General features: G+C 43.1%; 9 protein-coding genes across 9 annotated transcripts, besides 7 other annotated features; 5 read left to right on the forward strand and 4 right to left on the reverse strand.

Moving 5' to 3' along the window:
• Window positions 1-290: 290 nt before the first annotated feature.
• On the forward strand, window positions 291-1,260 carry Bfra_010030 (putative isoflavone reductase family protein; the record flags this gene model as incomplete). The annotated part of the gene is made up of 2 exons (XM_037340365.1): window positions 291-751; window positions 816-1,260. 2 exons carry the CDS (start codon window positions 291-293, stop codon window positions 1,258-1,260), a joined length of 906 nt encoding a protein of 301 aa, XP_037188833.1.
• A 121-nt stretch (window positions 1,261-1,381) lies between these two features.
• Bfra_010031 (uncharacterized protein) lies at window positions 1,382-1,894 on the reverse strand (the record flags this gene model as incomplete). Its single annotated transcript, XM_037340366.1, has 1 exon — window positions 1,382-1,894. One exon carries the CDS (start codon window positions 1,892-1,894, stop codon window positions 1,382-1,384), a length of 513 nt encoding a protein of 170 aa, XP_037188834.1.
• Window positions 1,895-4,471: 2,577 nt separating this feature from the next.
• On the forward strand, window positions 4,472-6,244 carry Bfra_010032 (putative cyclopentanone -monooxygenase protein; the record flags this gene model as incomplete). The annotated part of the gene is made up of 4 exons (XM_037340367.1): window positions 4,472-4,548; window positions 4,598-4,676; window positions 4,724-6,108; window positions 6,166-6,244. 4 exons carry the CDS (start codon window positions 4,472-4,474, stop codon window positions 6,242-6,244), a joined length of 1,620 nt encoding a protein of 539 aa, XP_037188835.1.
• Window positions 6,245-7,313: 1,069 nt separating this feature from the next.
• On the forward strand, window positions 7,314-8,887 carry Bfra_010033 (uncharacterized protein; the record flags this gene model as incomplete). The annotated part of the gene is made up of 4 exons (XM_037340368.1): window positions 7,314-7,450; window positions 7,527-7,722; window positions 7,785-8,248; window positions 8,320-8,887. The coding sequence occupies 4 exons, from the start codon at window positions 7,314-7,316 to the stop codon at window positions 8,345-8,347; spliced, it is 825 nt and encodes a 274-aa protein (XP_037188836.1). The 3' UTR covers window positions 8,348-8,887.
• A 286-nt stretch (window positions 8,888-9,173) lies between these two features.
• Window positions 9,174-9,198: a sequence feature (Protein overlapping with rRNA (Bfra_010034, KAF5869889.1) was converted to a misc_feature.).
• A 359-nt stretch (window positions 9,199-9,557) lies between these two features.
• Window positions 9,558-10,830: a sequence feature (Protein overlapping with rRNA (Bfra_010034, KAF5869889.1) was converted to a misc_feature.).
• Window positions 10,831-11,276: 446 nt separating this feature from the next.
• Window positions 11,277-11,457: a sequence feature (Protein overlapping with rRNA (Bfra_010034, KAF5869889.1) was converted to a misc_feature.).
• Window positions 11,458-11,524: 67 nt separating this feature from the next.
• Window positions 11,525-11,571: a sequence feature (Protein overlapping with rRNA (Bfra_010034, KAF5869889.1) was converted to a misc_feature.).
• Window positions 11,572-11,804: 233 nt separating this feature from the next.
• Window positions 11,805-12,579: a sequence feature (Protein overlapping with rRNA (Bfra_010034, KAF5869889.1) was converted to a misc_feature.).
• Window positions 12,580-12,637: 58 nt separating this feature from the next.
• Window positions 12,638-12,832: a sequence feature (Protein overlapping with rRNA (Bfra_010034, KAF5869889.1) was converted to a misc_feature.).
• Window positions 12,833-12,880: 48 nt separating this feature from the next.
• Window positions 12,881-13,255: a sequence feature (Protein overlapping with rRNA (Bfra_010034, KAF5869889.1) was converted to a misc_feature.).
• A 1,012-nt stretch (window positions 13,256-14,267) lies between these two features.
• Window positions 14,268-16,207, forward strand: Bfra_010035 (putative delta-1-pyrroline-5-carboxylate dehydrogenase protein; the record flags this gene model as incomplete). The annotated part of the gene is made up of 3 exons (XM_037340369.1): window positions 14,268-14,471; window positions 14,546-14,653; window positions 14,708-16,207. The coding sequence occupies 3 exons, from the start codon at window positions 14,268-14,270 to the stop codon at window positions 16,205-16,207; spliced, it is 1,812 nt and encodes a 603-aa protein (XP_037188837.1).
• A 1,059-nt stretch (window positions 16,208-17,266) lies between these two features.
• Bfra_010036 (putative mitochondrial outer membrane protein iml2 protein) lies at window positions 17,267-19,455 on the reverse strand (the record flags this gene model as incomplete). Its single annotated transcript, XM_037340370.1, has 3 exons — window positions 17,267-17,561; window positions 17,619-19,040; window positions 19,097-19,455. 3 exons carry the CDS (start codon window positions 19,453-19,455, stop codon window positions 17,267-17,269), a joined length of 2,076 nt encoding a protein of 691 aa, XP_037188838.1.
• Window positions 19,456-20,312: 857 nt separating this feature from the next.
• On the forward strand, window positions 20,313-21,387 carry Bfra_010037 (putative 26 proteasome complex subunit protein). Its single transcript, XM_037340371.1, has 3 exons — window positions 20,313-20,575; window positions 20,991-21,093; window positions 21,222-21,387. The coding sequence occupies exons 1-3, from the start codon at window positions 20,434-20,436 to the stop codon at window positions 21,259-21,261; spliced, it is 285 nt and encodes a 94-aa protein (XP_037188839.1). The 5' UTR covers window positions 20,313-20,433; the 3' UTR covers window positions 21,262-21,387.
• Window positions 21,388-21,578: 191 nt separating this feature from the next.
• Bfra_010038 (putative phosphoglycerate kinase protein) lies at window positions 21,579-23,120 on the reverse strand (the record flags this gene model as incomplete). The annotated part of the gene is made up of 3 exons (XM_037340372.1): window positions 21,579-22,345; window positions 22,447-22,870; window positions 23,055-23,120. The coding sequence occupies 3 exons, from the start codon at window positions 23,118-23,120 to the stop codon at window positions 21,579-21,581; spliced, it is 1,257 nt and encodes a 418-aa protein (XP_037188840.1).
• Window positions 23,121-23,621: 501 nt separating this feature from the next.
• Bfra_010039 (putative mpv17 pmp22 family protein) lies at window positions 23,622-24,946 on the reverse strand (the record flags this gene model as incomplete). The annotated part of the gene is made up of 4 exons (XM_037340373.1): window positions 23,622-24,002; window positions 24,064-24,230; window positions 24,283-24,751; window positions 24,872-24,946. 4 exons carry the CDS (start codon window positions 24,944-24,946, stop codon window positions 23,886-23,888), a joined length of 828 nt encoding a protein of 275 aa, XP_037188841.1. The 3' UTR covers window positions 23,622-23,885.
• Window positions 24,947-25,877: the final 931 nt, after the last annotated feature.

The raw sequence follows: 25,877 nt of genomic DNA on the forward strand, positions 1-25,877 counted from the left end.
TAGGAGGCCTTCCATAAATTTTGCCGAGTTTCCTCTTTAAATCTATCCGCATCCAAACATCAGGACCTTAATTACGAACACTTTTGAAGTAAATCTTTGAAACATTTATTAAGTTCAGTTCTAACATTGATATATTCCCGGTTACTCGTTTTTGGACTAGCTCACTTTTATACTTTCAATCTGAGAATAAAATAGTGAGTTTAGTAAATTTGTTTATACTTTCGCCCAGACCACTAGGTAGTTCTAACAGAATAAGTACAGGTACAATTTCTCTATCCGGCGCACCAAATATGTCTTCTACGCTCAAAAATGTTATCATAGTTGGGGCAGGCGGTAACTTGGGGATCTCGATCCTCGCTACTTTCGACGCCGACCCCAACTTCAATGTTTCTATCCTCTCTCGCAAGTCCTCTAAATCCGTCTTCCCAGCTCATCTAGTCGTTCACCGGGTCAGTGACGAGTATCCAGAAGATGAACTTCTGGAAGCTTTGAAAGGACAAGATGTAGTCATTTCAACTATAGCAACAACTGCTGCTGATGTGCAGCAAAAGACGATCATAGATGCAGCTATCAAAGCCGGTGTGAAACGCTTTGTACCATCTGAGTTTGGAAGTGACACGAGAAATGAAGAGGCTATGAAAATCATCCCGCAGTATTTTAAGCGTAAGCTGGACACGGTGGAATATTTGAGGGGGAAAGAAAAGGAAGGATTGACTTGGTCTGCATTTGTCACTGGTCCATTCTTTGAATTGTATGTAGGAGATAAACTGCCTCCCTCCCTTCTGCAAACTGGAACTGATTAATTTGGACAATAGAGCTGTGAAACTCTTCATGGGCTTCGACTTGAGAGAACACAAAGCTATCATCTACAACGAAGGTAAAGATGCCTATTCAACCACAACAATTGCCTCCATCGGGACGGCTCTCAAAAACGCACTACTCCATCCAGAGGAAACTGCGAATAAGCATCTCTTCATCTCCAGTTTTCATGTTTCGCAAAACCAGATTCTCGCTTCTCTTGAAAAAGCGACGGATAAAAAGTGGGATGTTACATATGTTGATGCGGAAGAGCAGAAGAAGATTGGAATGGAGAAGATGGAAAGGGGAGATTTCAGTGGTGCGATGGGGTTGATTAGATATATCAATTCTGTAAAGGGACATGGTGGGGATTATGCCGAGTATGAGGATATGTCGAATGAGTTGCTGGGGGTGCAGGGAGAGGATTTGGATAACATTGTGAGGGGAATTGTGGAGGGTTGAACTTAAGCGGGGTGGAAGAATGGGGTCTGAATTGTAGGTGTCAGTCTTCTATAGATGAAGCTCGAGAAAAGAAATCATGAATGCATATTTGAAGATCATCTCTAGTGGTAGTTCTTTTCGGTCAATACTGAATCAATGATGTGCAGTTTCTCAACCACGCCTTAATCCTCTCAACACCTTGTGAATCCCCGTCATATGTATACTTCTTTTCATCATCAACCCAAATAAGCCAGCGGGGCCATTGAGGAGCACGACTATCATCTTCAGGTATATTCAGTAAACTGTCTTCTTTTTTATCATCAAGATTAATAAGCCACAATCGATCATCTAGGCCTACATTTTCCCATACAATTCCTGCAGCATGTAGCTCTTGAACAAGTCCTTCAATTTCTGTAGCCCATCGGTGACGATGTTCATTAGAGTAGGTGTCAGAAGGTCCTAGCCTTTTGGGCGTGCCTTTCTTTTCGATGTACGTGAATAGAATATCAAGTGTGAAAGGTTGTTTCAAGACCTTGTAATCCGGGTCATCGTCCGCCACGAGATCTTTTAAAACCAGAGCTATTCTCACTAGGAATCCCTCATGGGTCCCATTTAATCCATTCCTCCTTAGCAAGACGAACTTGAGGTATTTCATCGACAATCACCCTGTGAAGGCGGCAAATTGGTATGTCGCTCCGGAGTTTCTTAGAATAGATAGGAGCAGAAATCTGATTGTGTGTCCACGGCTTGCCAAAACCCACTTTGGATATTGTACAGCCCCAATGCTTAAAGTAGCATATGGTGCCATCTACATCGATGACTTTGCCTGGACCGTGAAGGTTTGGATATTCTTTTGGGTTTGAAGAGATGGGTTGAAGACGCACTTCATATGGTCTTTCCAAAATATTACGAGCTAACCGCAATAGGCGATTATTCCTGGCAACTGCCCTTGGAAAAGAAGGCTTGATCACTAAACTATCATGGGCCTCTGCTATCACTTCGAGAACTAGGTGTGACATATAAAGATATTCGGATAGATAATCGATTGAAGGTATTGGAGTCGGGGCTAAAGAACTCATAAGTTCTTGAAATGGCTCCGAAGACGACTAATCTCATTTTCATGTCTCAATTCATCATCACCTCTCAGCCACACCTGTTTTACGAGACTGAGGAATTCGTCGTGTTGTGCAAAAAGATATGGTGATATAGCTACTTGAGCAGGACTATAAACGATGATAAAAGAAGCACCAAAATAGCGCATTGTGATCTTATCGTCGCCAGGGGGATCTCTAACCATAAATTTGACTTTCTTGAAGACGGATATTTGCTCCACGACTACTTCTGTAGGAAACAAGTCGGTGAATTCGGAATTGGGAAATGAGTTCACTGACCCTTCATTTGAGGACCAAAATGGCTGCTATATACTCATCCATTGGGGCAGGTTTGGCACACCCAGATATTTTGAATGCGGTAAAAGGAAATCATATGGTAACACAGTCTGGAAAATTCAAACACAACTTATATCTGTGACTAGGTGAGCTGTATCGGAACATGCGAGCATCGCAACGATTGCAAAGAGAATATTAATTGCTAGTAAGAGTGTATGAGAAGGTGTGGAACAATGAAACATTTGAAGGTCTATTCTCGTCCGATTGAATCCATTTTTCTTCAACAATATAGGACCAAATGCTAAGTAAATGGGCTGAGACCATGAAAGGGTGGCCGGCAATTCTTCTTCTTCTATAAGCATGACAGCCTCGTCTTGCCACCGTCCCTTGATGATCAGTGTTACATATACAGAACTGCGTTTGTAACTTAATGATAAGTAACCAATAGGTAGTGGGGTTGATAGGCCAAGCGGTATGGCTACCTGCAGACACCAAAATGTAATGAAAGGGCAGAAAGTTCTAGACCAGCTAGTAGAGAGTGACCGACGATCCCATATATGCTAACATGGCTGACAACCATGTATGGATTTTGTATTAGGTTCTCTGTTACACTAATAAAACGGGATCATCACTCTTCCAAATGATGACATGATTTTACTGTGATGGTTTGATCTGACTTCTTCAACAAGTGTTCATAGTATGCGCTTACTGTTGTCAATCCATATATTAAAGCATAATGAAAAATTCCCAAACTGATGCTCCGACTAAACAGAATTCCTAATACCATTCCAAAGTACCGTCGAGACTGCAATCTAATGGTGGCTGTACCACAGTTACATCGACACGCGACCGAGAGACATCAGACACGGGCCCTCTTGCGAAAATCTATCATATCTGCAGTGATCAGAACTATTGATCAATGACAGATTCATGCAGATCAAGCAACGGCAAAATGCAACACAACTCGGGAAACTTTCCTAAAAATTCGTAGCCACAGGCGACGAACAACATGGCATATCCCATTGCGGAGTCAAGGAGGGACGATCTGAGCCTTGTAATCTATTTCTGGAATTCATTCATGATACCGGCACTCATCATTGGCCTCGCTCGCCTCGGTACGTGACAGTTGACGAAGAGGAGAGATCATGTTTCCATGTGACCTATGAGTAGTAAGTATGCTTGAGAACGGGCGTAGTCAATTCTTGCCTTCTAGTTCTCTCACCGTACTCGGTTGCGATTAGCTTTAGATAGTGCCCCCCGCTACCCCGCGGTAATAATATATTTATGGGGGCTAAGCGTTACCCCGCACCACTGCGGATTTACATCCGCGGTGATCTCGTTACTTCTTCAAGTCTTGTAGTTGATTAATGCAGTGATTTTGTGGTGGTGGTGTTTCAGATTAGTTCTTCATGTTGGTAACATACTAATCATCTTCATTCCTTTACTCCTTAGCATGCGGAAAGTTGTGATGTGAATCCCCATTTGTCCGATCATACTTCACTTTACTCCTCAAATGGCTGGAATTCCAAAAGCTGAGCCCATCTGTCCGAGGATGCTCTGCTCCTCAAATAGCTTGAAAATCCTGAGCTGTGGGTGCTAGTGCATATAATTGGAACATTCGGCGTGCCATCAAGGACGGAATGCAACACTGTCTTGTACCCTCTATTCCAAATCAGAACCTTGTATATTACATATTCAGCTTCTATTTCTTTGGGTTTGATAAGCAGCAGCTAGCCACTTCAAGATACCCTTTCAGATTTTCATACATAAATACCGAGATCACCTTCAATATTGTTTCTCCTGATAATCACTTTTTTCAATAGCAAGCGCGTAAGCAATTAATCATGGGCTCATTACAGATTGAAGAAGTAGATGTGCTACTAGTAGGAGCTGGGTTTGGCTCTTTTACTATGCTAAATAAGTAGGTTCAACTCTGAAATCGAATGCGTAGTCGCTAATAAGTCAATAAGGCTTCGGAAGCAAGGACTCAATTGTAAGATTTATGAGAAAGGTTCGAAGAGTGGAGGTATCTGGTACTGGAATTGTTATGTACGTTTTTGGGCATGTTATATGGCTCTAAAGCTAATGTAAAATAGCCCGGTGCTCGAGTCGATTCTGATGCCCCAATCTATCAGCTATTTGACAAAGAGTTATGGGAGGACTTTACATTCAAAGAGAAATTTCCCGGTGGCAGCGAGATTCGTCGATACTTTGAACACGTTGAAAAGAAATGGGATGTTCGGAAAGACCTTGAATTCGACAAGCATGTTGATGGAGCTACCTTTGACAAGCAACGCAATCAATGGCTTGTAGAATGCTCAGATGGTTCCGAAATCTATTGCCGATGGTTCATACCTTGCATAGGATTTGCATCTCGTCGTTTCACCCCTCCATTTAATGGACTTAGTAATTTCAAGGGCGACATATATCATACAGCAACATGGCCTCAGCATGGTGTTAATCTAAAGAACAAACGAGTTGGTCAAATCGGAACTGGAGCAACTGGTATTCAGGTGATTCAGACCATTGGACCCGTTGTTAATCATCTTACCGTCTATCAACGAACACCCAACTACGCCTTACCGATGAATCAAGGACTTCTTGACCCGGAAGAAGAAGCCAAAAAGAAGGCCGAAGGCAAGTATGAAGAAGAATTCGAGAAAACACGACATACATTCGCTGGTTTCCCATATACCTTTCTAGAGAAAAACACTTTTGATGACACGCCAGAAGAACGGGAAGCCACCTTCCATGACCTACTGATTAAGCAAGGCGGTTTCCGTTTTTGGCTCAACAACTACAAGGACATACTTTTTGAGCAAGACGCCAACGATGAGGCCTACAAATTTTGGCGCAAATCAGTACTTAAACGTATTCCCGACCCCAAAAAGCAGAAGCTCTTGGCACCAGAGATTCCACCTCACCCATGGGGAACTAAACGCCCTTCTCTAGAACAAAACATCTATGAAGTTTTCTCTCTGCCACACATTGATATTATCGATATAAACGAATCGCCTATCTTAGAAGTCAGCGAAAAGGGTATCAAAACCAAAGAAGGAGAAGTAGAATTCGACGTTTTGATTCTCGCCACGGGGTTCGACTCCTGTACTGGATCGCTTGCTCAACTCAATATTCGAGGCATAGATGGCAGTACCATTGCCCAGAAATGGAAAGATGGAACACGCACAGCTATGGGTCTTGCAATGAACAACTTTCCCAACATGTTCTTCCTCTACGGGCCTCAAGCGCCTACTGCATTCTCGAACGGACCAAGCTGTACCCAATTCCAAGCGGAATACCTTGCGGACACGATAAAGGCATTAAGCGAGAAAAGTTTAACTTACTTTGAGGCAAAAAGTGAAGCGGAGGAGGATTGGAATAGGAGGATGACCGAAGCTTGGAATAAATCTCTGTTTCCGCTGGCAAAAAGCTGGTATCAGGGGGCAAATATTCCTGGAAGGAAGGTTGAACCGCTCAACTGGTAAGTTATTCTCCCCTATTTTCCTACTTCCCTTTGTGGATGTTAACATTATCATAGGGCCGGTGGTATGCCAGAGTACACAGCAACATTGGCGAGAAGTAATGAGAATGACTATCAGGGTTGGATTGTAGCATAGGACCTAGTATTTACTGTTGAGCAATCAGACGTGTGAGCACTTATCTGAGCGGTGTAATAAGTTGACGGTAGGATGTATAATCAATTTTGTGTGTTATATAGGAATTGGTTTTTCGGATCCCTTTTAAAAACTCATTACTTACCACTTCATGGGGCACAAATTCTCCTTCACAATATGCGTGTATCTGTGTATGAGGACCACATCCCCGCGTTCGTTCTCCTCTCTCTCGCCTGAGAATTACCCGTTTTAACGAAATTTATTCGCTCTGCATCCACTCCTTTAGATCACTAGCGGGTATACCAGAATCATGGCCAGGAATTGGAACCTTGATGCACGTTATTCACAAATTTTCGGTTCGCACGCTTTGAAGAAACGAAGTGTTCAGAATACGTCGCTTTTCGATCGTTAATATCGAAGACGAACAGTGAGGAGGTCCGATGTTACAAGAGCACCCTTCGTTTGATCATGGAATATAGCTAAAATCGAGTTGTTGATGTTTGAATCGAATAAACACGTGATAAGACGCCGTGTGCATGTGACTACACTGCCAGGCTTTATCGGGACAGCGAAGACGGGAAATGCAGCCTATGGTAGGCATCACAAAAATGTTACATATAACAACGAATGAACTCATCACGATATGAACTTGAGGCTGAGCGGCATTGAGTAGAACGAATCAAATGAAAAAGATATTTTGATCCCTACCATTTGAACCTCAATTGGACTGACCGGGTATCACGTGGCATACACATTGGTTGCCTGCCAAGAAAATGTTTGGCCGCAGTGTGTCAATGGATAAATATATATTGAGGCCTCTTCGCGCCCTCGCGACCTTTTTTTCCTTTCTTTACCACACCATTCGGGTCGACTACCAACATTCAAGAATCTCATTACTGTCACTTAGTACAATTTTGAGATTTCTTCCGAGACCCTGTCAATCTTTCGTTTTGTGTGTCAATTCAATCACCTTTCTCTCCCTCCCCTCACATCCGAATACTAATTTCGACACTCATTCAACTACCCCTCCAAGTCCATATATCGATCAATTCACAATACATCCGAAGCAGCCATGTTCAAGCGTTCCCATAGATCGAATGATCGTGTGGAAAAGAACATTAAATTGAAGAAATCATATAGGGATCCCGCAAAATTGTCGAAATTGCAGAAGTCGTTCGATCAAAGCTCGCAAGACTCACCCAATGCGAGGTAAGACAGGCTGATCATGTTGCTGAATATGAATTCTAGCTTGAGTTGAATTTAAACTGATGGGACATCACTATAGTGGTTTGACCTCACCAATTGTAACATTTACAGTTGGCAAGGAAGGACGACTGTTTGCGGCGCATGAAGATGTTCTTTCCTTGTCTCCATACTTTGCGACGGCAATGAGAGGACAATTCTTCGAGGCGCAGAGTAAGAGGATCACTTTACCCGATGAAGAACCCGAAATCTTCTCCTGTGTTCTCGAATACCTTTACGTATGTTCACCGATGACGTAAAATGCACAGTGGTCATCTCGGTGATACTGACAAATTTACAGAAGGGTGACTACTATCCACGTTTGATTCACAACAAACGCCGAAACTCTTGGGAGCTTGAGGATGCAGATCATTCACCCAACCCCGAAAATATAGGTGGCCGCGGGTCGGTAGAGGCTACAAGTTATATATCCAGCGTGGGAGAACACCTTTTAAAGGATACTGTCATATACTGCGCTGCGGAGAAGTATGGTCTCGAGGAACTCAAACGCGTTGCTCTTCGGAAGCAAGGTTTACAGAGTGAAATCGAGGTTGCTACAATTCTTCGTAGTGCTCGGTATGCTTATGACAACACGCCAGACACGGACTCTAGGCTACGCGCTCATTATCTTGCCTTGATTATCAGATGTCGTAAGACATTTAAGAGGAGCGGAACCATGCAGACAGAAATGGAGAGTGGCGGTAAACTTTTTTTTGACCTTTTCGTGGCATTATGCAATCATGTGGATGATATTGTGGATATTGGGTCAGCCATTTTTCCCCTTTTCCACGAGCCACTGATCTACTCTCTCACAGGTTTACTGACTTCTAAGATAGAAATTCCAAATCTCCAAAAACCATCTGAAGTGTTGCATGTTCCATGTTAGGTATTTCGGCACGGCGTCAATTGTTTTTGAGATTGATCATATATCTCCATCAAATTTGGTACCCATTTCGGAGATTTTTGCGATGCTTGCACCAAATTCCTCCGCCTCGACACACGAGGTTGGCCATCTTTTTGATGATTCACGAGATTAATTTTCTATCCTTTTCTCAGTCATACCCCTTGCTATCTCGCTCCGATGTTGTTCTTTTAAGCGGAAGGAACTCGCGTTTGCTTTTTCTTGCTTTCTGTACTGTTTTGCTATCAACTTTCACAAATTGCTTGACTTACTCTGTGGGTATGTTACTCGTTGCGTTTGGAATTGAAAAGGAAATGGTATAGATGGATCTACTGGTCGGGCGACTTCTTCGCACCACTTTTCTTATTTCTGTTGGGATGCATGGAGATGCTGTAGCTTTAGTTGTGTGCATGATCTTGATGATTATGTACGGGCGGTCCCTAGTGGATGCGCCAGCCTAGGCCCTCGTCAGGGCATTATAATGAGAGATTTGGCCACCTCAATCCTAAACTCTAAATGCGTGAAATAATTGCTTCAATTTTTGTTGGTTCTGTCTTTGCCCTGCTTTTTTCATACAAAGCTTACAATCATTTGTTTCATCTCGGTGGTAAGTAAGATGTGTTCACGGTATTCTATTGAGAGTGTATCGAATACTGTTACTATCCTAGGCCGAACACTGCCAAAGCGAAGTATAGCCACGTGCACGCTCACTTGCATTACCAATCTACCAATCGGAAGGGCGCCATTAAGGTGGCTGGCCCAACATTAACCTTATCTGTGCGTCCTGGAATGTCGGGCCGTCAAGCGATAAGAGGTTGAACTGCCAACAGCGCGACGTCACTGTCAATCATGTCATATATATACATCTAGCATTTCATTGATGGTAGTTCTGCTTTGTGCAACAGCTATTATATTGATTGTTAAAACTTATCCTTTCACATACGACCATAGACTGAAGAGAATTGGGCATCCCGTCCGCTCTGCCATACACAAGCTTCAGATCGGTGGATTAGTAGTTGGGTGGGTGACCACCAGCGAATCCCCACTGTTGTATGTCCTTTTTGCCATCTCTTGTTTTTGCTCTCCTTTAGAAGGGTGGCTACATCATGTCCCAAACGCAGACCGTTCACCAAAGTCTCTCTACTGAGATCCCCCTTTCCGTACTTAGGCCAGAGACAGTATCATCATTACAAAATATACCATCTCGCCCCCTATCTGACCCATCGTCATCTCCTCTTGAATCAACATCGAATTTTGCCCTGATCCTGAAAATTACATCATCAATTCTTGCTTTTTTCACCGCCGGTCTCAATGATGGCAGTCTCGGTTCTCTCATCCCTTACATATTAGACACATATTCGCTTTCCACATCGTCCATCGCCTTTCTATATCTCTCCTGCTTTCTCGGCTGGGTATTTGCGGCAATTAGTATTCCCTTTCTCCAAACCCATCTACGTCTGGGTATTGGTGGGATACTACTTCTGGGTGCAAGTTTGCAACTTTTGACTCAATTTATAAGAATCTGGGGATCTCCATGGCCATTATTCGTAGTGAGCTTTGGTCTGGCGGCTCTAGGTCAAGCATACCAAGATGCTCAAGCAAATACTTATATAGCCCAGGTTGGTGACAAGGCACATCGGTGGTTGGGCGTGGTACACGCGGCGTATAGTGTGGGGTGTTTGCTTGGTCCATTGGCTGTAACTGCCGTTGCAACCGCCAAGCCGGTGCACTGGATGGAGAGTTATGGGGCTTTGGCTGGAGTTGCAGGCTTGAATGTTTGTTTGGTGGCTTGGGCCTTTGCAAGAGATATAGTGATCAAAACGCGGCATGATCAGGACAGTGAAGAACAAGGTGAAGAGGATGAACAAAGTGATCATGCAAGAAGAGGAAATGCAATGTGGAGAGATATCGGGGAAGTCCTGAGAGAAAAGAGTGTCTGGATTATCAGTTTTTTCTTTTTCTTTCATTTGGGCAGCGTCATAACCATCGGCGGTTGGCTAGTGACTTACCTCCTTACTCTCGCGCCCAATTCAGGAATCCAAGCCTCATCAATTGGCTACCTTCCCACTCTCTTCTACGCAGGAAACGCACTCGGTCGTCTCTTTCTTATCGAACCTACTCATCGATTCGGTGAAAAGCCAATGATCCTCCTCTATTCCTTCCTATGCATCATTCTACAGATCATTAGCTGGAGACTCTCCAATCTAATCGGCAGTGTCGTCATCGTATGTTTACTCGGATTCCTTCTAGGGCCGTTTTTCCCCGCTGCAATTACGCATACCAAGCTACTCCTTCCGTCGAGAATCATTACACCTGCCTTGAGTATAATTTTTGTGATTGCTCAGGCCGGTGGAAATATATTCCCAGCTGTGACTGGTATTTTGGCGGCGAATTTGGATGGTGGGGACGGGGGAGGAGCTAGAATTTTGCAGCCAGTCGTTTTAGGGTTGTTGGGGGTATGATGGGGGTTTGGTGGTTTGTTCCTGGTGTTGTAAGGAGGAGTGAGTAGTCTGGTATGGTGGTAGCGTTGTTTGTATTGCAGTGAAAGATAATGAACGTATAACGATGTAAAATTGCGAATAACTCATGGCACTTTCCAACCTCGAATGTCCTCAATTAGAGCTAGCAATCATTTCAATTGTCACGAGTCTCAACTGCTATGGCCTTTAATCCGATTTTTCTTAGCTGCGTATCATATGAATTGGGGGCTGATGCAATTATGTGCTGTAAGATTGAGGCTTATCCCGACCCCTGCACTCGGTGATGTCAGCTTTCTTATATTTTCCCTTCAACACTTGTAAACTTGACAGTTTCGACGTGAACTGAAATTCATTTCTATGCGCATAAAATCTTCGCACTCTGCGTTTTAGCTGCATAATCTCCTTAATCGAGTAACATGGGTCCCAAACTGCCCAATATTGTTGCAGAGATTGACAACCCATATTATGATTTCCTCTATGCGCACAACAACCAGATTCATTATTTGGAGATTCTACAATATCCTTCTCAGCTTGTTCAAAGATTGGAGGGTGGATTGAAGGATGATAGATCTCTAGAAGACTGGCTCGCAAAGGTTGGCTAATTCATCAGTCCAACATGTTTGAGAGCGATGAACAAGGTTATGTACTGACTTGCACTAGGATCTGACTGTCGATGGTAATCAACCTGAATGTGGCATCCGTATTCTGTATGTATAGTCCTCCTCTGAATGTTTTATTGTCTGGGTCTTAAGACTTGTTTGATTTTCTGGAATTCAGGGTAATATTAAAGGGCATTTGTAGTTTCACGCCAGAGGGAGTACGCAAGCCATCTTTCCGTTGTATTTTTTGAGAATGGATGAAGAGATCGGTAGTATAAGGACTTGCAGTCGGGACTATTGACCGCACAGTCTAGCGTGAATCTGGTGGCTAATTCGTATAGTACTGGAAAAGGTTGGAGCAACGCAGATGCTACATCACCCGGCGGTTGGACAGCAGCTTTGCCCTTCACCAAAACTTCCTATTCTAAGATATTATCTGCTTCGTCTTTTAATATTCCAAGTAACTTCCTTCAAATCCACTGTAGTGGGATCACTCGATCTTTCAAAACTACTTCTACAAGCTCTCAAACCGAATTGTCAGCAACCCTAACGTTCAAACTCGGATCTGCCATCAATGACTGGGATCTCCTTACCTTGACTGAAATCTCTAGTACTCGCATAATCACTGGACTTTTCATCGCGGACGAGGACGTAGATATCGTTCCTTTGCCATTCAACGTCGATTCATACCTGGGAGTTAGTCAACCTTGGTGTATCGCTAGGCTATTCATACGCCATAAACTAGAGCAATTAGATTTCAGAACCGAAAATATGGATATTTCTATCAACACAATCGAAAGTGCTACTGGTCAGCACGATAGATGGGTAGATACCGACAAAATACAAAATTCTAACAATCAAGATAATGAAAACGATGTTTCCTCTATAGATCCATTACATGTAGACTTTATAGGTACAACTACTGATTTGAGCAAAGCAGAGCATGGTGTGGCTGCACTTTCAGTTTGTATCAAAGGATTAATTTTGGCAACAGAAGTGTTAGATGAACTGAATCAGGAAGAGAAGCAGACGATTGAAGAATTGAGGGATCGTTGCGAGCATATGCTTTTAAAAATCGAGTATTTACTGATGAGAAAGGATGCTTTACTTTCTGTCGTAAGTCCCTTGAATGATATACAATCCTCTGTTCCAACTATTTACCTTTGATTCAAAGATTCAACAATTCCAAGCAGAAGCCTCTGCTCGTCGTGCCATATTCCTGACGGAAGCTTCCACCGACCTCGCAAAAGCGAGTAGAAAGGATAGCGAAGTCATGAAAATCATAGCTATAGACACAAAACGAGACTCAAAAGCCATGAAAACGATCGCTATTCTAGGAATGGTTTTCTTGCCGGGAACTTTCATCGCGGTGCGTCACTCGTGCTCCTCATTTCACTTCTGCTAACTTTTGAAAAAGTCAGTCTTTGCAATGCCGGTTTTTACTTGGACATCTGACGGCTCCATGATAATACAAAAAGGGTTTGGATATTACTGGGCTGCCACAATTCCGTTGACATTGATAATATTGGTGGCCTGGGGTGTAAGCATGGTAATTCCACATCGTCGCAAAGGAGTGTTAAGCGATGAGATTGAACTGGAGAGTCTTAACCCCATATCGATTAACAAAAGACCGACAAATAATATACTCAGATCTTCAAATTCGTTGAGTCGGAGTCGGAAGCCTTCAATTGACGGCGCGAGATCACAAATTTCTTTACGCCCTAGTCAAAGATCCTCGAATCACAGAGCCAGAATTTCTACCCGGAGTTTGAGAAATTCTGCGAGCAATTGACGAATTTTGAACGATAACCGAAACAGATTGCGAGCAACGGTGAGAGCATCTGGCGTAAGTCAATTGACTTCGGATGATAGCTATAGAAGTATCCACACAATCAGCAATAATGAATTGGAGGACAGAAGGCCACTTGGTGAATATTGACTTCTCAGTATATATAATTAGCCCCAATGGGATTTCTCAGTCTTCCAAATCAAATTCGAACATTGGATATCCCTTCATATCGAATACTAGAGAATATACTCTGGTGTGTGATTTGTATCGTATAAAGCGTAGGTACTTCTATTTCCTCACTCCTCTCCGCTCTCGCGAATTTACCCCTTCATCTGAACCGAGATGGCTCCGCGCACCGTTGGACAACCATCATTAAACATGACCATGAGCGGCCGAAATGTTCGGATGGTAGTCTACACCTCCTGATCGCACTTGCAAAAGATACTGGGAGTTATGGTCTGATATATCTGTCCAATGAACCAATACAGCATCTCAACAGCGAATCAAAAAAAATCAAAAAATATGGTGGAGACACTAATATTGTCGTTCACTTAACGTTATGGGCCAAGACGGCTTTGATAATTCTTCATATCCTTGATGCTTTCGATTTTCAATACGATCAGTTCGATTCAGCCGACAATAACATAAAAGAACAACTTTCGTAACACCATACACCTCCTTACTCCGATTATGGAAAGAAACCCTTCGCTACTATTTCATCAATTGATTCTGTTCCTGACTTATCCGTCGAGATCAATGCGGGGCTTATCCACCCCTCTATCAATTTAGATGATTCTTAGCGTCTAATTGTGCTAAAGCCGTAAGAAACCGAAGTGATAGCTAGAGCTTCAAACATATAATTGTCCGTTGTTCGGCGCATCGATGTTCTTATCATAAAGCAAATAATAAACGCGATAACACCGATTGTTCTTCTTTTCGAGGTAGGCATATCCTCTCATTATACTTTATCTTCTTTCTTTGTTTCTTTGGTTCGAAAAGTCCTCATTCATCAATCATGCTCGCAAGAAACATCAAAAGCTCTAGAAGCTTTCAGACAATTAATCGTTGTTCATTGATTGCTTCTTACAAATGTGAAGCTTCAATACGTCTACCCCGCACCAGCACATTGGGTGGTACCATCACATCAAGTACAGGAAAGAGATGCAACATGGCCACAATTGCAAGCTTTAAAATTCCAAAGGTGGTGAACGAGCCAAATGTAAGTTGTATCCAGAATATAGAAGTTATAGCTTGATTTCAAAAGAGCTACGGGAATGCTAATGGATGATATAGCATCATTATGCTAAGGGATCCGCACAACGCGATGGACTTTATAAGGCATTGGAGAGATTGGAAAGTAAGGCTCCTTTGGAAGTCCCATTGGTAGTCGGAGGTAAAGAGGTCAGTCTTGGTCGTTTCTCACAGTCTAGTAAACGAAGCTAACAATAATTACAGATTAAAACCTCCTCCGTCTCCCACCAGCTTAACCCAGCCGATCATTCCTCGAAAGTCGCAACTTATTCCAATGCCTCCCCATCCGATGTTTCCTCCGCAATCGATGCCGCCCTCGCCGCAAAACCTGAGTGGGAATCTCTTCCTTTTGCAGATCGAGCCGCTATATTCCTAAAGGCCGCAGATCTTATCTCTGGCAAATACAGATATGAAATTATGGCTGCTACAATGTTGGGACAAGGAAAGAATGCTTGGCAAGCTGAGATCGATTCTGCTGCAGAGTTGGCAGATTTCCTCAGATTCAACGTTCAATATGCCGAAGAATTGTATGCGCAACAACCCGAACATCATTCACCGGGTGTCTGGAATAGACTCGAGTACAGACCTTTGGAGGGATTCGTCTACGCTGTTACTCCATTCAATTTTACAGCAATTGCGGGTAACTTGCCCGGTGCACCAGCTTTGATGGGAAATGTTGTGGTTTGGAAACCATCCGATTCCGCCATTGCTTCCAATTGGTTATTGTACAACATTTTGCTCGAGGCTGGCCTCCCTAAGAATGTTATTCAGTTCGTACCAGGAAACCCAGTTGAAGTCACAAAGGTTGTTTTGGAACATAAGCAATTGGCTGCTCTTCACTATACCGGAAGTACTGCTGTATTCAGAAAGCTCTATGGATCAATCGCAAACGGGGTTGCCGAGGGTAGGTATCAAGGATATCCAAGAATTGTAGGAGAGACAGGAGGAAAGAACTTCCATCTTATTCACTCTTCAGCTGATGTAGAAAATGCCGCTCTCAACACTGTTCGTGGCGCTTTCGAGTACCAAGGTCAGAAGTGTAGTGCTACATCAAGAGCATATGTTCCCAAATCTATCTGGCCTCGATTCAAGGAAAAGCTGGTTGAAGAAACATCCAAACTTTCAATCGGATCTCCAAAGGATCCAAAGAACTTTATCGGTCCAGTCATTCACGAACCATCGTTCAAGAAACTCTCAGGAGTCATCGACAACGCCAAATCCGACTCCGAGCTCGAACTCCTTGTAGGAGGCAAACACGATAATTCAACCGGTTACTATATCCATCCAACTATCTACCAAACCACCAACCCCAGACACCCTCTTCTCTCTACTGAGCTTTTCGGTCCAGTTCTTACAGTATACGTCTACGATGATTCTTCAGCTCCAGCTGAAGCTTTCGAGTCAGTCTGCAAGCTCGTTGATACTACATCTGAGTATGGACTTACGGGCGCAATTTTTGCGACTGATAGAGCCGCGATTAGATATGCGGAAGAAGCATTGAGAAATTCGGCAGGTAATTTCTATGTCAACTGCAAGAGTACCGGCGCTGTGGTTGGACAACAACCTTTTGGTGGTGCAAGAGCTAGTGGAACAAACGATAAGGCAGGAAGTATGAATCTATTGGGTAGATTTGTCAGTGTGAGAGCATTGAAGGAAGAGTTCGTTGCCATTGGAAGTGTTGAATACCCAAGTAATGAGGTTTAGAGGGGAGGATAAAAGTTGGTGATCATTGCAGTGTCCTATGCGACGAGAAATGATTAAATTTATATGAGATGACGACATGAATGGAAGAGATTATCATCTCATGGAAATCGGTTAATGGATTTGGCAAGCGATTTTCTTTGGACCTGTTGTATGACATGCACAGATGCATCTTTCAGGCTTTGTATTTAGAGCGAATTTTGAGTGTATATGAAAATACCAAATTGAGATTTTAGGAGTAAAACATGATGAAATCAAGATATTAATTGCTCCTCATTTTACAGAGTATTATGATGTCGTCCAAGTCAGTCTTTGATATATGGAATGACAATGTGATTCTTGGAAACACTTACCAACAGTTGGCTTGAAAACACATCTATCTAGAAGAAGATCAGATAGAATGTCTGTGTAAACCAATCATGGATAATAGCAAGTTGCAACGTTCATGTCTCACTCACCCCCATCAAGGCATAGTCACTTCAAGACTTTCAGGGAATTGATCATTAAAATCACGCAGAAAATCACTTTGAGCAGGACAATTACGACGTCCGTCCATCCTCCATTCACTTATCCGCTTAGAGATCTGATCTTAGGACTAGGTCTCTTTCCCGCCATCATCCGATGGAGATAATCCCAATGAATCCCCATCATCGCTACTTCACATTGAATCTGTTGATCTCATTCGTAGATAGAAGAAGTACTGTAACAAATGGTGTACTCTTCAAAATTTCTCATTTCATTTCCTCTCAATTTATCTAATCTTACGCACATCTATTCTAATCATTTCTTCATTCTCATTCTTCTTCCTAAAGTTCATTCAGAACTTATTCTTCGTTCTCAGATCACAATGATATCATTCGTGTCTCCATTATCCAGTCCCAGCAATCATCCACCTCGCTAACCAAAACTCCTAAGCCAAAATCAACCCAATCTATCTATGAATAGGTACCAACGCAAACCGACGGACGTCTTTTCTTTCTACATCCCACGTCTTTTGGCCCCCCGTATTTTCGCCTATCTATCTCTATCGCCCATCTCATCACCAGATCCCCTGTTTCTCCTTTAAAGGCCACTCAATCCCCTCTCTCGTCTGACTGTAAGCAGACTAGTACTAATCTTGAAGCTCATCCTCGCCTCAAAAACATACGTTTGTGGCCAGCTATGCAACTTGAGTAGTTTCTCTTCACAATCGAGTACTTTTTCCTTCCGATACTCTATTAATTTTCCATCGGAAACCTTCCCTTCCGAAACTGTATCTCCCGCTGGGGACAAATCTTTTTCGTGCCAGGAGCAACATGCTAATTCGTAGTAGGCGGAAGGAAGAGTCCAGTCATCTCTAAGAGCGCCACGTGCATGCCTGGTATACGTTAGTTATGGCGTTCAAAATAAACACAGATATAAAGAAGAGAAATACCTTTCAGAATCCACAATTCCCCCTGTCAAGATCTTTCTCGCCTCCTCATACCTCCCCATATTTCTCATCACACATCCACGTAGCAAAAGATGAATAGCCCCATCATCCTCATCCTCATTACATTTCTCCGCACAAGTCATTCTCGTCTCCTCGAGAAGATCTAAGCATTTCTGCAACTCCACATTTCCACTCTTCTTAACTCCATTCCAGAAGTATATCATTTCAACAAAAGGACTCGGTCCAATTGCATCTATAAGATCTACATTCCATGTTTTAGCTCTTTGTTCCCATTTACCCACTTTGCTTACTATGTAGATATCGAATGGAAGTTGCTTAGCCATCACTTTTTGTTTACCTGCTAGAGGTGGAGCTTTCATGAGAAATTCGGTAGCTTTTTTCTTATGAATCTTAGCTGCTGTAGGATCACTGACTCGGGTATTGCGATAGAGTTCGACGTATGAAGCACCAGCCATGTAGTGGTATAACGTTGGACTCCAAGCACTCTGCTCGCTGCAGTTGATCCATGCCGTCGCCGATTTTTGATATTCGTGGAAGAATAAGGTAGTAAGAGCCATCTCAAATGTATTGATCATAGCAATTTGTTTCATCTTACTCTTAGAGTTCTCTTCCAGAATTTCAAGGGCACCTTTCAAATCTTGGTTATAAGATAACATGCGAGCTTCCTCTAGTTTCCACAACCTAGAATCAGGGTGTCGAGCTTTCATTTCAGCTAGAAGCGCCTGGCATTTCTTTTGTGGATATCCCGTAAGATTTTCGTCAGCTCCTGCATCGGTGGGCAGAATATCACAGAATCCAACCAATCCATTATAATATCCAAGTAAGGCAAGAGCAGCAATGGCACTGTTGAAATTTTGATATCTTGTCGCTTGCCATAGGAGTCTGGTTCCACGTTCTCGATCCCCTTTGAATCCGACAATGTACAATATTTTGTTGAAAATTGGATTTTCAATCATAGAGAAAACAAGAAGTAAAAGGCCGCAACACAATCGAACTCCAGAATGAATAAAAATATCTGTTCGGTTGGTGAATACTTTTTCTGCAAGCGCCGGGTCGATATCATAGGGGTTCGTAACCGAGGGAGGTGAAGGTGGTCTCGAGACGTCCGGAAATGAAGCATTGTTTTCGTCCATCTTTTCATCGAGGTCTCCTACAGAGAGATTTGCCGTTTGATGTGCAATGTCATCCACTGTAACTGCTGGCACAGTACTCTTTCGGCTCGGAGGTCTAGAAGTGAGTGAAGTCGTACTCGAATTCGAACTCGCCATCTTCTCCAAGTATTTGTTTTCTATCTCCAATATCCCATCCAGTGTGAGATATGCCTTTCTCAATTTGTAAAAACCCTTGACTGCTTCTGTGATACTTCCGCTGAGAACGGCAGTGATCGCACTCGTCAATTGAGCCCTATCATAAATTGTATCAGCACCAATTCTCCACATCCCATTGGAAATAATACTTACACAGAATAACACAACAGATACTCTGTACCCTGTGGGTATATATTTGATTGGAAAGCCGTGGATTCCTTTTGAGCTTTCTTCATATCCTCCCAACTTTTGTTCTCGGCTTCTAGTAAGATTACTGCAGCTTCCTTGAGTAAATCCTTCTCTACTCCCATCATCGCAGATAAGAATCCAGATATTCCTCTTCCTAAATGATGGTATGAAGAATCGTTTTTCTTCAATAATTTGTCTGCTTCATCGATATCATCGTTCAACAATTTCAACATCGCAGCCTCGACGTCTCTTAGATGCTGTTCCTCGTCTTCTCCAACCATTGTAGGTGCTGCCTTTACGGCAGATCTGAACCACCTGCTCATTTTGACTGATCTACGATATGTGTTTGTGCGAGTGTATAAAATTTGGTTTTGTCTTCGTGTATAATGTGTGAAGGTCTCGCGACCTTAGGTGACTGTTATTCTGGCCAGGGATCATGGGTTCTGCATTTGTAAAATAGAATTCTATAAGATTCGTGGACATTCAATTTTGTCAAAGACAGTTAATGTCCAAGATAAATCTCAAGAAGTGGTCAAACCGGAGGGCCTCGGATATGGTCAATCCTGTTGGTGAAACGACGTTGATGTATTGAAAGTTCGAAACCCTGGCGCTCGGAGAATGCGGGGCAGTGAATTGGGGCCAGTACGGTGATGATGGTGATGTTGGTGATGTTGATAGTTTCACATACACGTACAACGAGGTAATAAGACAATCAGAAGAAAAGTCAAGAAAGAAAAAGGAAAGAGATCCTTCTTATAATAGTCCAGATCAACCGAGATCTCAGTCACAATATCACATCACATTCAACGAAAAGAAAGGAGAAGATGAGAAACAAGAATGTGAAAATTAAATCCATAGCCTACTTTGGAAAGCTTCGCACTTCGTGTTTATGACCATCAGTGAGAGAACTTGGAGGCAGCCGTCATCTATCCATTTTTGTTCAGGTTAAAGTACTCCGAGCACCTGGGTTGTCGAGGCTGTGTAGTGATTGTTGGATCCATTGGAAAAGCTCAGGCCTAGAAGAGGCGGCGGAACAGCAAAGCGGCAAGGGTCTTTCAGGTATGGAGCACTAACTGACTAAGCTTTATTGGTCCTTAGCTTATCTAATCTACCAGGGATTTCTTGCGAGCTTGCCTTATGCGAATTCACTCTGCTGTACAGTACAATATTCCAAACCACCTTCGCATCGCAAATCCATATCCATAAGATTCAGCCGTCGCACGGAACGAATACGATACCACATTACCGTTCCTCCCATCCTCAATCTACGAATTTAACCTCCCAAATCTAAACCACCCATCATGTCCGCAGCACCAACCTCGGGCGCCGCCCCAACAACAAAGGCCACCAGCGCCGATAAATCATCCGCCGATGCGTCGAAAGATCAAAAGCCCGTCACCACATTGGAGGAAGATGATGAGTTTGAGGACTTCCCAGTTGAGAGTAGGTTTATCTCTTAGTCTATATTTGGTATTGGCGACGATTCGAAAGCGGTTCAAGTGATGATTACCAATAGAGTCAAGCACTGAAGTGAGCCGTGTAAAAAGCGGTTTCCTAATTGATGACCACAATTGCGTTATGGTGTCTGATGAATTTTGAAGCTTGAGGATTTGGCAAATAGGCTATGGATGACGGACGACACGGTGGAGAGCGTGTGTAGCTTTACGAGCTTGCTCGCAGAAGTACAGTGCAGCTGGGACACAGATTTGGAACTGCGGAGATATGCGCCTGCATTCTACAGCTCCTCTTGTTATCTCAACTCCGCTTTCCGTTTCCATACATCAAAGAAGGGCCAATATCACACAAGAACAAGATCTTCACATTTACACATTTAAAACTAACATTGTTACCCCTCTAGACTGGAGCCAAGAAGACACAGAAGTACCCGGCGACAACACACATTTGTGGGAAGAGAGCTGGGATGACGATGATACTTCGGAGGATTTCTCAGCGCAGTTAAAGTATGTATTACCATGCCAAACCCTGATTCTCCTCGTTCCATGTTGCACCTACCAGTTATGCCACACCAATGCGCGCAGTCTATTGCTACACATACAATTTCCATATACTAACTATACTTCGTTCATAGGGAAGAATTGAAGAAGGTCGAAGCAAACAAGAAGAGATGAGCAGGAAATATTTTGTTCCATGGGTGATACACATTCAATCGGGAGTTCAAGGGCATGACATCATATCACATACAGTACATCACAGTAGAAATTACTAGAAGATGATAGGCATACAATGGAGATGATTATGATATGCATTTCTCTACAATAATGTTTTTTTGTTATTCATTTCGTCATTCCAAATATCCCTTCGTGAATCGAGCTATCATATACTGTCTCCGGATCCAACAAATTTTCCTACAATCATAGGTTGGACTTATTTGAACGGTCTGATATCCCATCAGAACCGAACCATTCTACAAACGTGACCCCCAAATTTACTTACTCGACAAAGCAGAAACACCTGGGAGATCCTTGCCCTCGAGCAATTCCAAAGAAGCTCCACCACCAGTTGAAACGTGGCTGAGCTTGCTCTCAACTCCATACTTAGCAGCCACAGTAGCGGTGTCACCACCACCAATAATAACGATCTTTCCATTCTGGGCAGCATCGACGGCAGCATCAAGAGTAGCCTTGGTACCCTTGGCAAAAGCCTCGAATTCGAAGACTCCTGGTGGACCGTTCCAGAGGATAGTCTTGGACTCATCAATAGCTTTCTTGTAGAGTTCGATACTCTTTTCTCCACAGTCAAGTCCCATCCATCCATCTGGGATACCTTCCTCATCAGTAGCAGTGCCAGTGTTGGCATCCTTAGCAAAGTTGTCGGCAGTAATGTAATCAACTGGGAGAACAAGCTCAACGTTGTTCTTCTTAGCCTTCTCAACGAGATCCTTAACGGTCTTGCTTCCAGCCTCATCGAAAAGAGAGTTACCAATCTTAACACCCTCCAATGTCTTCTTGAATGTGAATGCCATACCACCGCAAACGATGAGCTTGTTAACTTTTCCGAGGAGGTTGTCGATCAATTGGATCTTGTCGGAAACCTTAGCTCCTCCGAGAATGGCCAAGAATGGTCGTTGGGGGTTCTCCAAAGCCTTGGCGAAGTACTCGAGTTCCTTCTTCATGAGGAATCCGGATGCCTTTTGTGGAAGATCAACACCGACCATGGAGCTGTGAGCTCTGTGGGCAGTTCCGAAAGCATCGTCTTGAAGCCGTGAATTAGCCTATGCCCCTTTTGAATGCCCCAAATGAAGCTTGACATCAAAACTCCGAAATCCGCGATAACCCCCCCCAAAAATGACTCACTAATGAAAATGTCTCCCAAAGCAGTCAAACCCTTTCTGAACTCCTCCACCTTCTCCTTATCAGCCTTAACCTTCTTTCCCTCTGCATCCTTCGAGCTTCCCTCTTCCTCAGCGTGGAATCTCAAGTTCTCAAGTAACACAACTTGTCCTCCAGTTGCCTTGTTAACGATTTCTTCAACTTCCTTTCCTACACAATCTGGTGCCATCTCGACCTTCTTTCCGCCCAAAAGCTTCTCGAGCTCTGGGACGACAGGCTTCAAAGAGTATTTAGCGTTGACCTTTCCATCGGGACGTCCCAAGTGAGACATGAGGATAACGGCTTTAGCACCATTGTCGATGGCATATTTGATGGTTGGGACTGCGCCTGCAATACGTTGGTTGTTGGTAATGTTCTTGTCGGAGTCGAGAGGGACGTTGAAATCGACCTAGTGGGTAGGCAGTTAGTTAGCTACTTGACTTATTTTAGATGCCGTTTTTGGTATGTAGAACGCGGCTTTCTAATCTTCCAGTGATTCTTGAACATAAAAAGTATGACTTGTGCTCAATACAATGTGACATGGGATTATATGATGGAGATTCAACAACAGGTGAGGAGAACTGTAAACGTACTCTGATCAAAACTCTCTTGTCCTTGACGTCGACGTCGGTGATGGAAAGCTTGTTTGAAAGAGACATTTTCTTATAGTAATATATTCAAAGTGTTGAGTGATAATTAGAAAAAAGAAGATCCTGAATGAGCTTCTTATAGTTCTGATTGCAAAGGTGGTATTGATTTAGAAATTGGTTGAGAAGAAACAAAAGCTTAAAACAAAAGGGACGTGAGTTGAGATTTGATGGAATGCCCCTCTATCATGGTGGGGTGGTTTTCTTGGATCCTCCCTCGGCAGCTTGTCGGGGTATCCGTGACCTTTTCGTATCAGATTCCAAGAAATCTAAGCCATCACTTCATTGTCTATTGAAAATGCTTGAACGTGAAATTCAAGCTGTGAACGTTTCTGAGACGCGAATATCTGCCTGGATGTTTGAATGGTGAGGCGTTTGCGATTTCTATCAGGGTGCCCTCTCTATATACCTAGGTATTCCGTCAAGCTTGTTTGCTCACATAGGGTAGGCAAGTGGAATATTACAAGGAGTAAGTGCCAGCCAATAGTTCCAGATTTCGGACAAAATTATTATTGCTAATAGATTTGTACTTAAGTAGAATCAATACGATATGTATATCTGTGGTCTATAAAGAAATCGTGATATTCGCCTCCAAAAATCCAGGCGCCAAACACCATTTGGATGTCCCAACCAGATATGAAAATGAAATTCGTAGATATATTGTCCAGTGTGACCTATCCAGACCAAAATTCTTAGACCTAGAACTCCATCCCTTGCCAATGCCGCTGATTCCGAGTTGTCCGTCGTGCCTTCCTTTTCGCATACTCGGGTCTAGAGTTACAATAATCTGATGTTTGGTGATACCGGGGCTGATCGAACTTCCAAAGCATCTTCAGCTGCATTCGATAAGGAGAGATAAGCTGTCCATGCAATACCAACAGTGGAAACGAATGGCTATTAAAATTGTTAGCGTTAAGCACTAGGAGGAAAGATTTTGCTTTGGGGAAGAACCTACCAATTGGAATTGTAGTGGCATAAGACGGAAGTTAATGATTTGTACCAAAGGCCAAACCAAAAAGTTGGCCTTTAGTGTTGGAAGATACATATCTCTTAGCTTTTGGGCAACCGCTCTCTTGCCGCCACCTTCTGCAACGGTCATAACGATAAAGAAATTAGCGATGCCTGCGAAAAGTTAGTTATCAAGTCCCTGATAATATCGAAGGACTTTTCATACCGACTGGTGCGAAGACTAATTGATCCATCGCAACCATCTTCATTGCTGGTCCAAAAGCACTCGATTTTGTGATTGGAAATGCTTTTGATAGGAATTGGAACCATTTGAACTGAATAGGCGCCATCGCGAATCCATACGCCATAAATCGAGTCAAGCGCTCAAAATCAAAAGGTGGTGGCAGAATCTTGGAATCAGGAATAAGATCACGATCGTTGAATGGATTTTTCCTATCGAGTTCGTGGATTTCTATGGCCAATGAATCATCCTTCCGTAATCCTCCTTGTTTTCGCACAGCAGATTGTCTAATTGCTGTTATAGATTGTGCCACTGTGTCAGCTATGCCACCCAGTACTGCGTTTGTCACCATCATGGTGAGTACTGGACGGGCAGCATAGTAGCTGTTGAATTTTGCGGTAAGTCTCCCGACCATTATGAGTTCGATGAGGAAGATAATTGTGTGAATGAGAGGCTGTGATTGCGGATATGTGTGTTAGCATCTGAAAGCTGGAAATTGGTTCGGGCCTAAAATCACTAGGCAATCCAGCCCAAAAGTAGAGATGGAGTCAAATGGAAGGTGCGCGAAACTCACAACTCTGCCGTAAATGTATTTACTGTTTGCTGTCCGCATGAAGCGTCGCCGTTGGATCTCGAACGGTAGAGGCATGGTTGCGGGAGGGCGGCGAGTATGTAACAGAAATAAATGGGTTGTGAATTGGACGGTGGGTTCCTTGGGAATTATGACGACAGAGACAAAGACAAGATCGATGATCTTTTAGTTTCCGATAGGACTACTCGTACCACGAATTATAAGCCTTGATATTATTCGCTTTCGTATAATCCTCTCCAACCAAATAAAACGTGATAAATAATTTAGAACAGAAATAAATGACTCTGAAATGCGACAATATGGAATGAGAATACTTGAAAACCGATTATGGAGGATGACTGAGGCGAAAGAGGGGGAAAGAAATTGTTGCCTTTCCCCAAAACCATTGAGCCACTCCTTCAACCGGCAATAATGTTACCTAGTAGTTTCAGTTACGAAATCATTCGCTAGCATTCAATAAATTCATGCGTTGATCTTTCTCAAGACTTGATGTCAAATAGATTGTAATGAGTACAGATTCACTTGACGCGTAACTTTAAGAATATGCATTGTCGCTTTATGTATAAATAGGAATTTTCGAGAGCGGTGGATTGTACGCAGAGATCAAATCATCGCAATCTAACATTTTTCGTTTAGGTAACCTTAAGGTCGGTCCCCGCACTTTGTCGCGCGAAGTAGATTAAAATGCGGTGTTTTCCTCGCGAAAGTTGTTCGGGGGTTTGAGTTTTCTAATTGTTATTTGGGGCATCGAAGATTTACAATAGGACTCTCTCCTTCCTATACTTTCGGGTAGACACCAAGAGTCTTGCCATGGGCTACGTCAGTTAAGCTTTCCAGATGCTTTAGTGAGCTGGACCTCTGCGCGTAGACGTGGAAATTGGAATGTTTGTTTTAGTCAGTACTAGAGCACGTCCTGAATTATTGAAGTCTTTTCATGTAAAGATTCTCGCATATGTTGGAAACCCGGATGCTAATCATGGTATCTGTT

Source organism: Botrytis fragariae, assembly GCF_013461495.1.
Source record: "Botrytis fragariae strain BVB16 chromosome Unknown tig00000186, whole genome shotgun sequence".
Classification (NCBI taxonomy): domain Eukaryota; kingdom Fungi; phylum Ascomycota; class Leotiomycetes; order Helotiales; family Sclerotiniaceae; genus Botrytis; species Botrytis fragariae.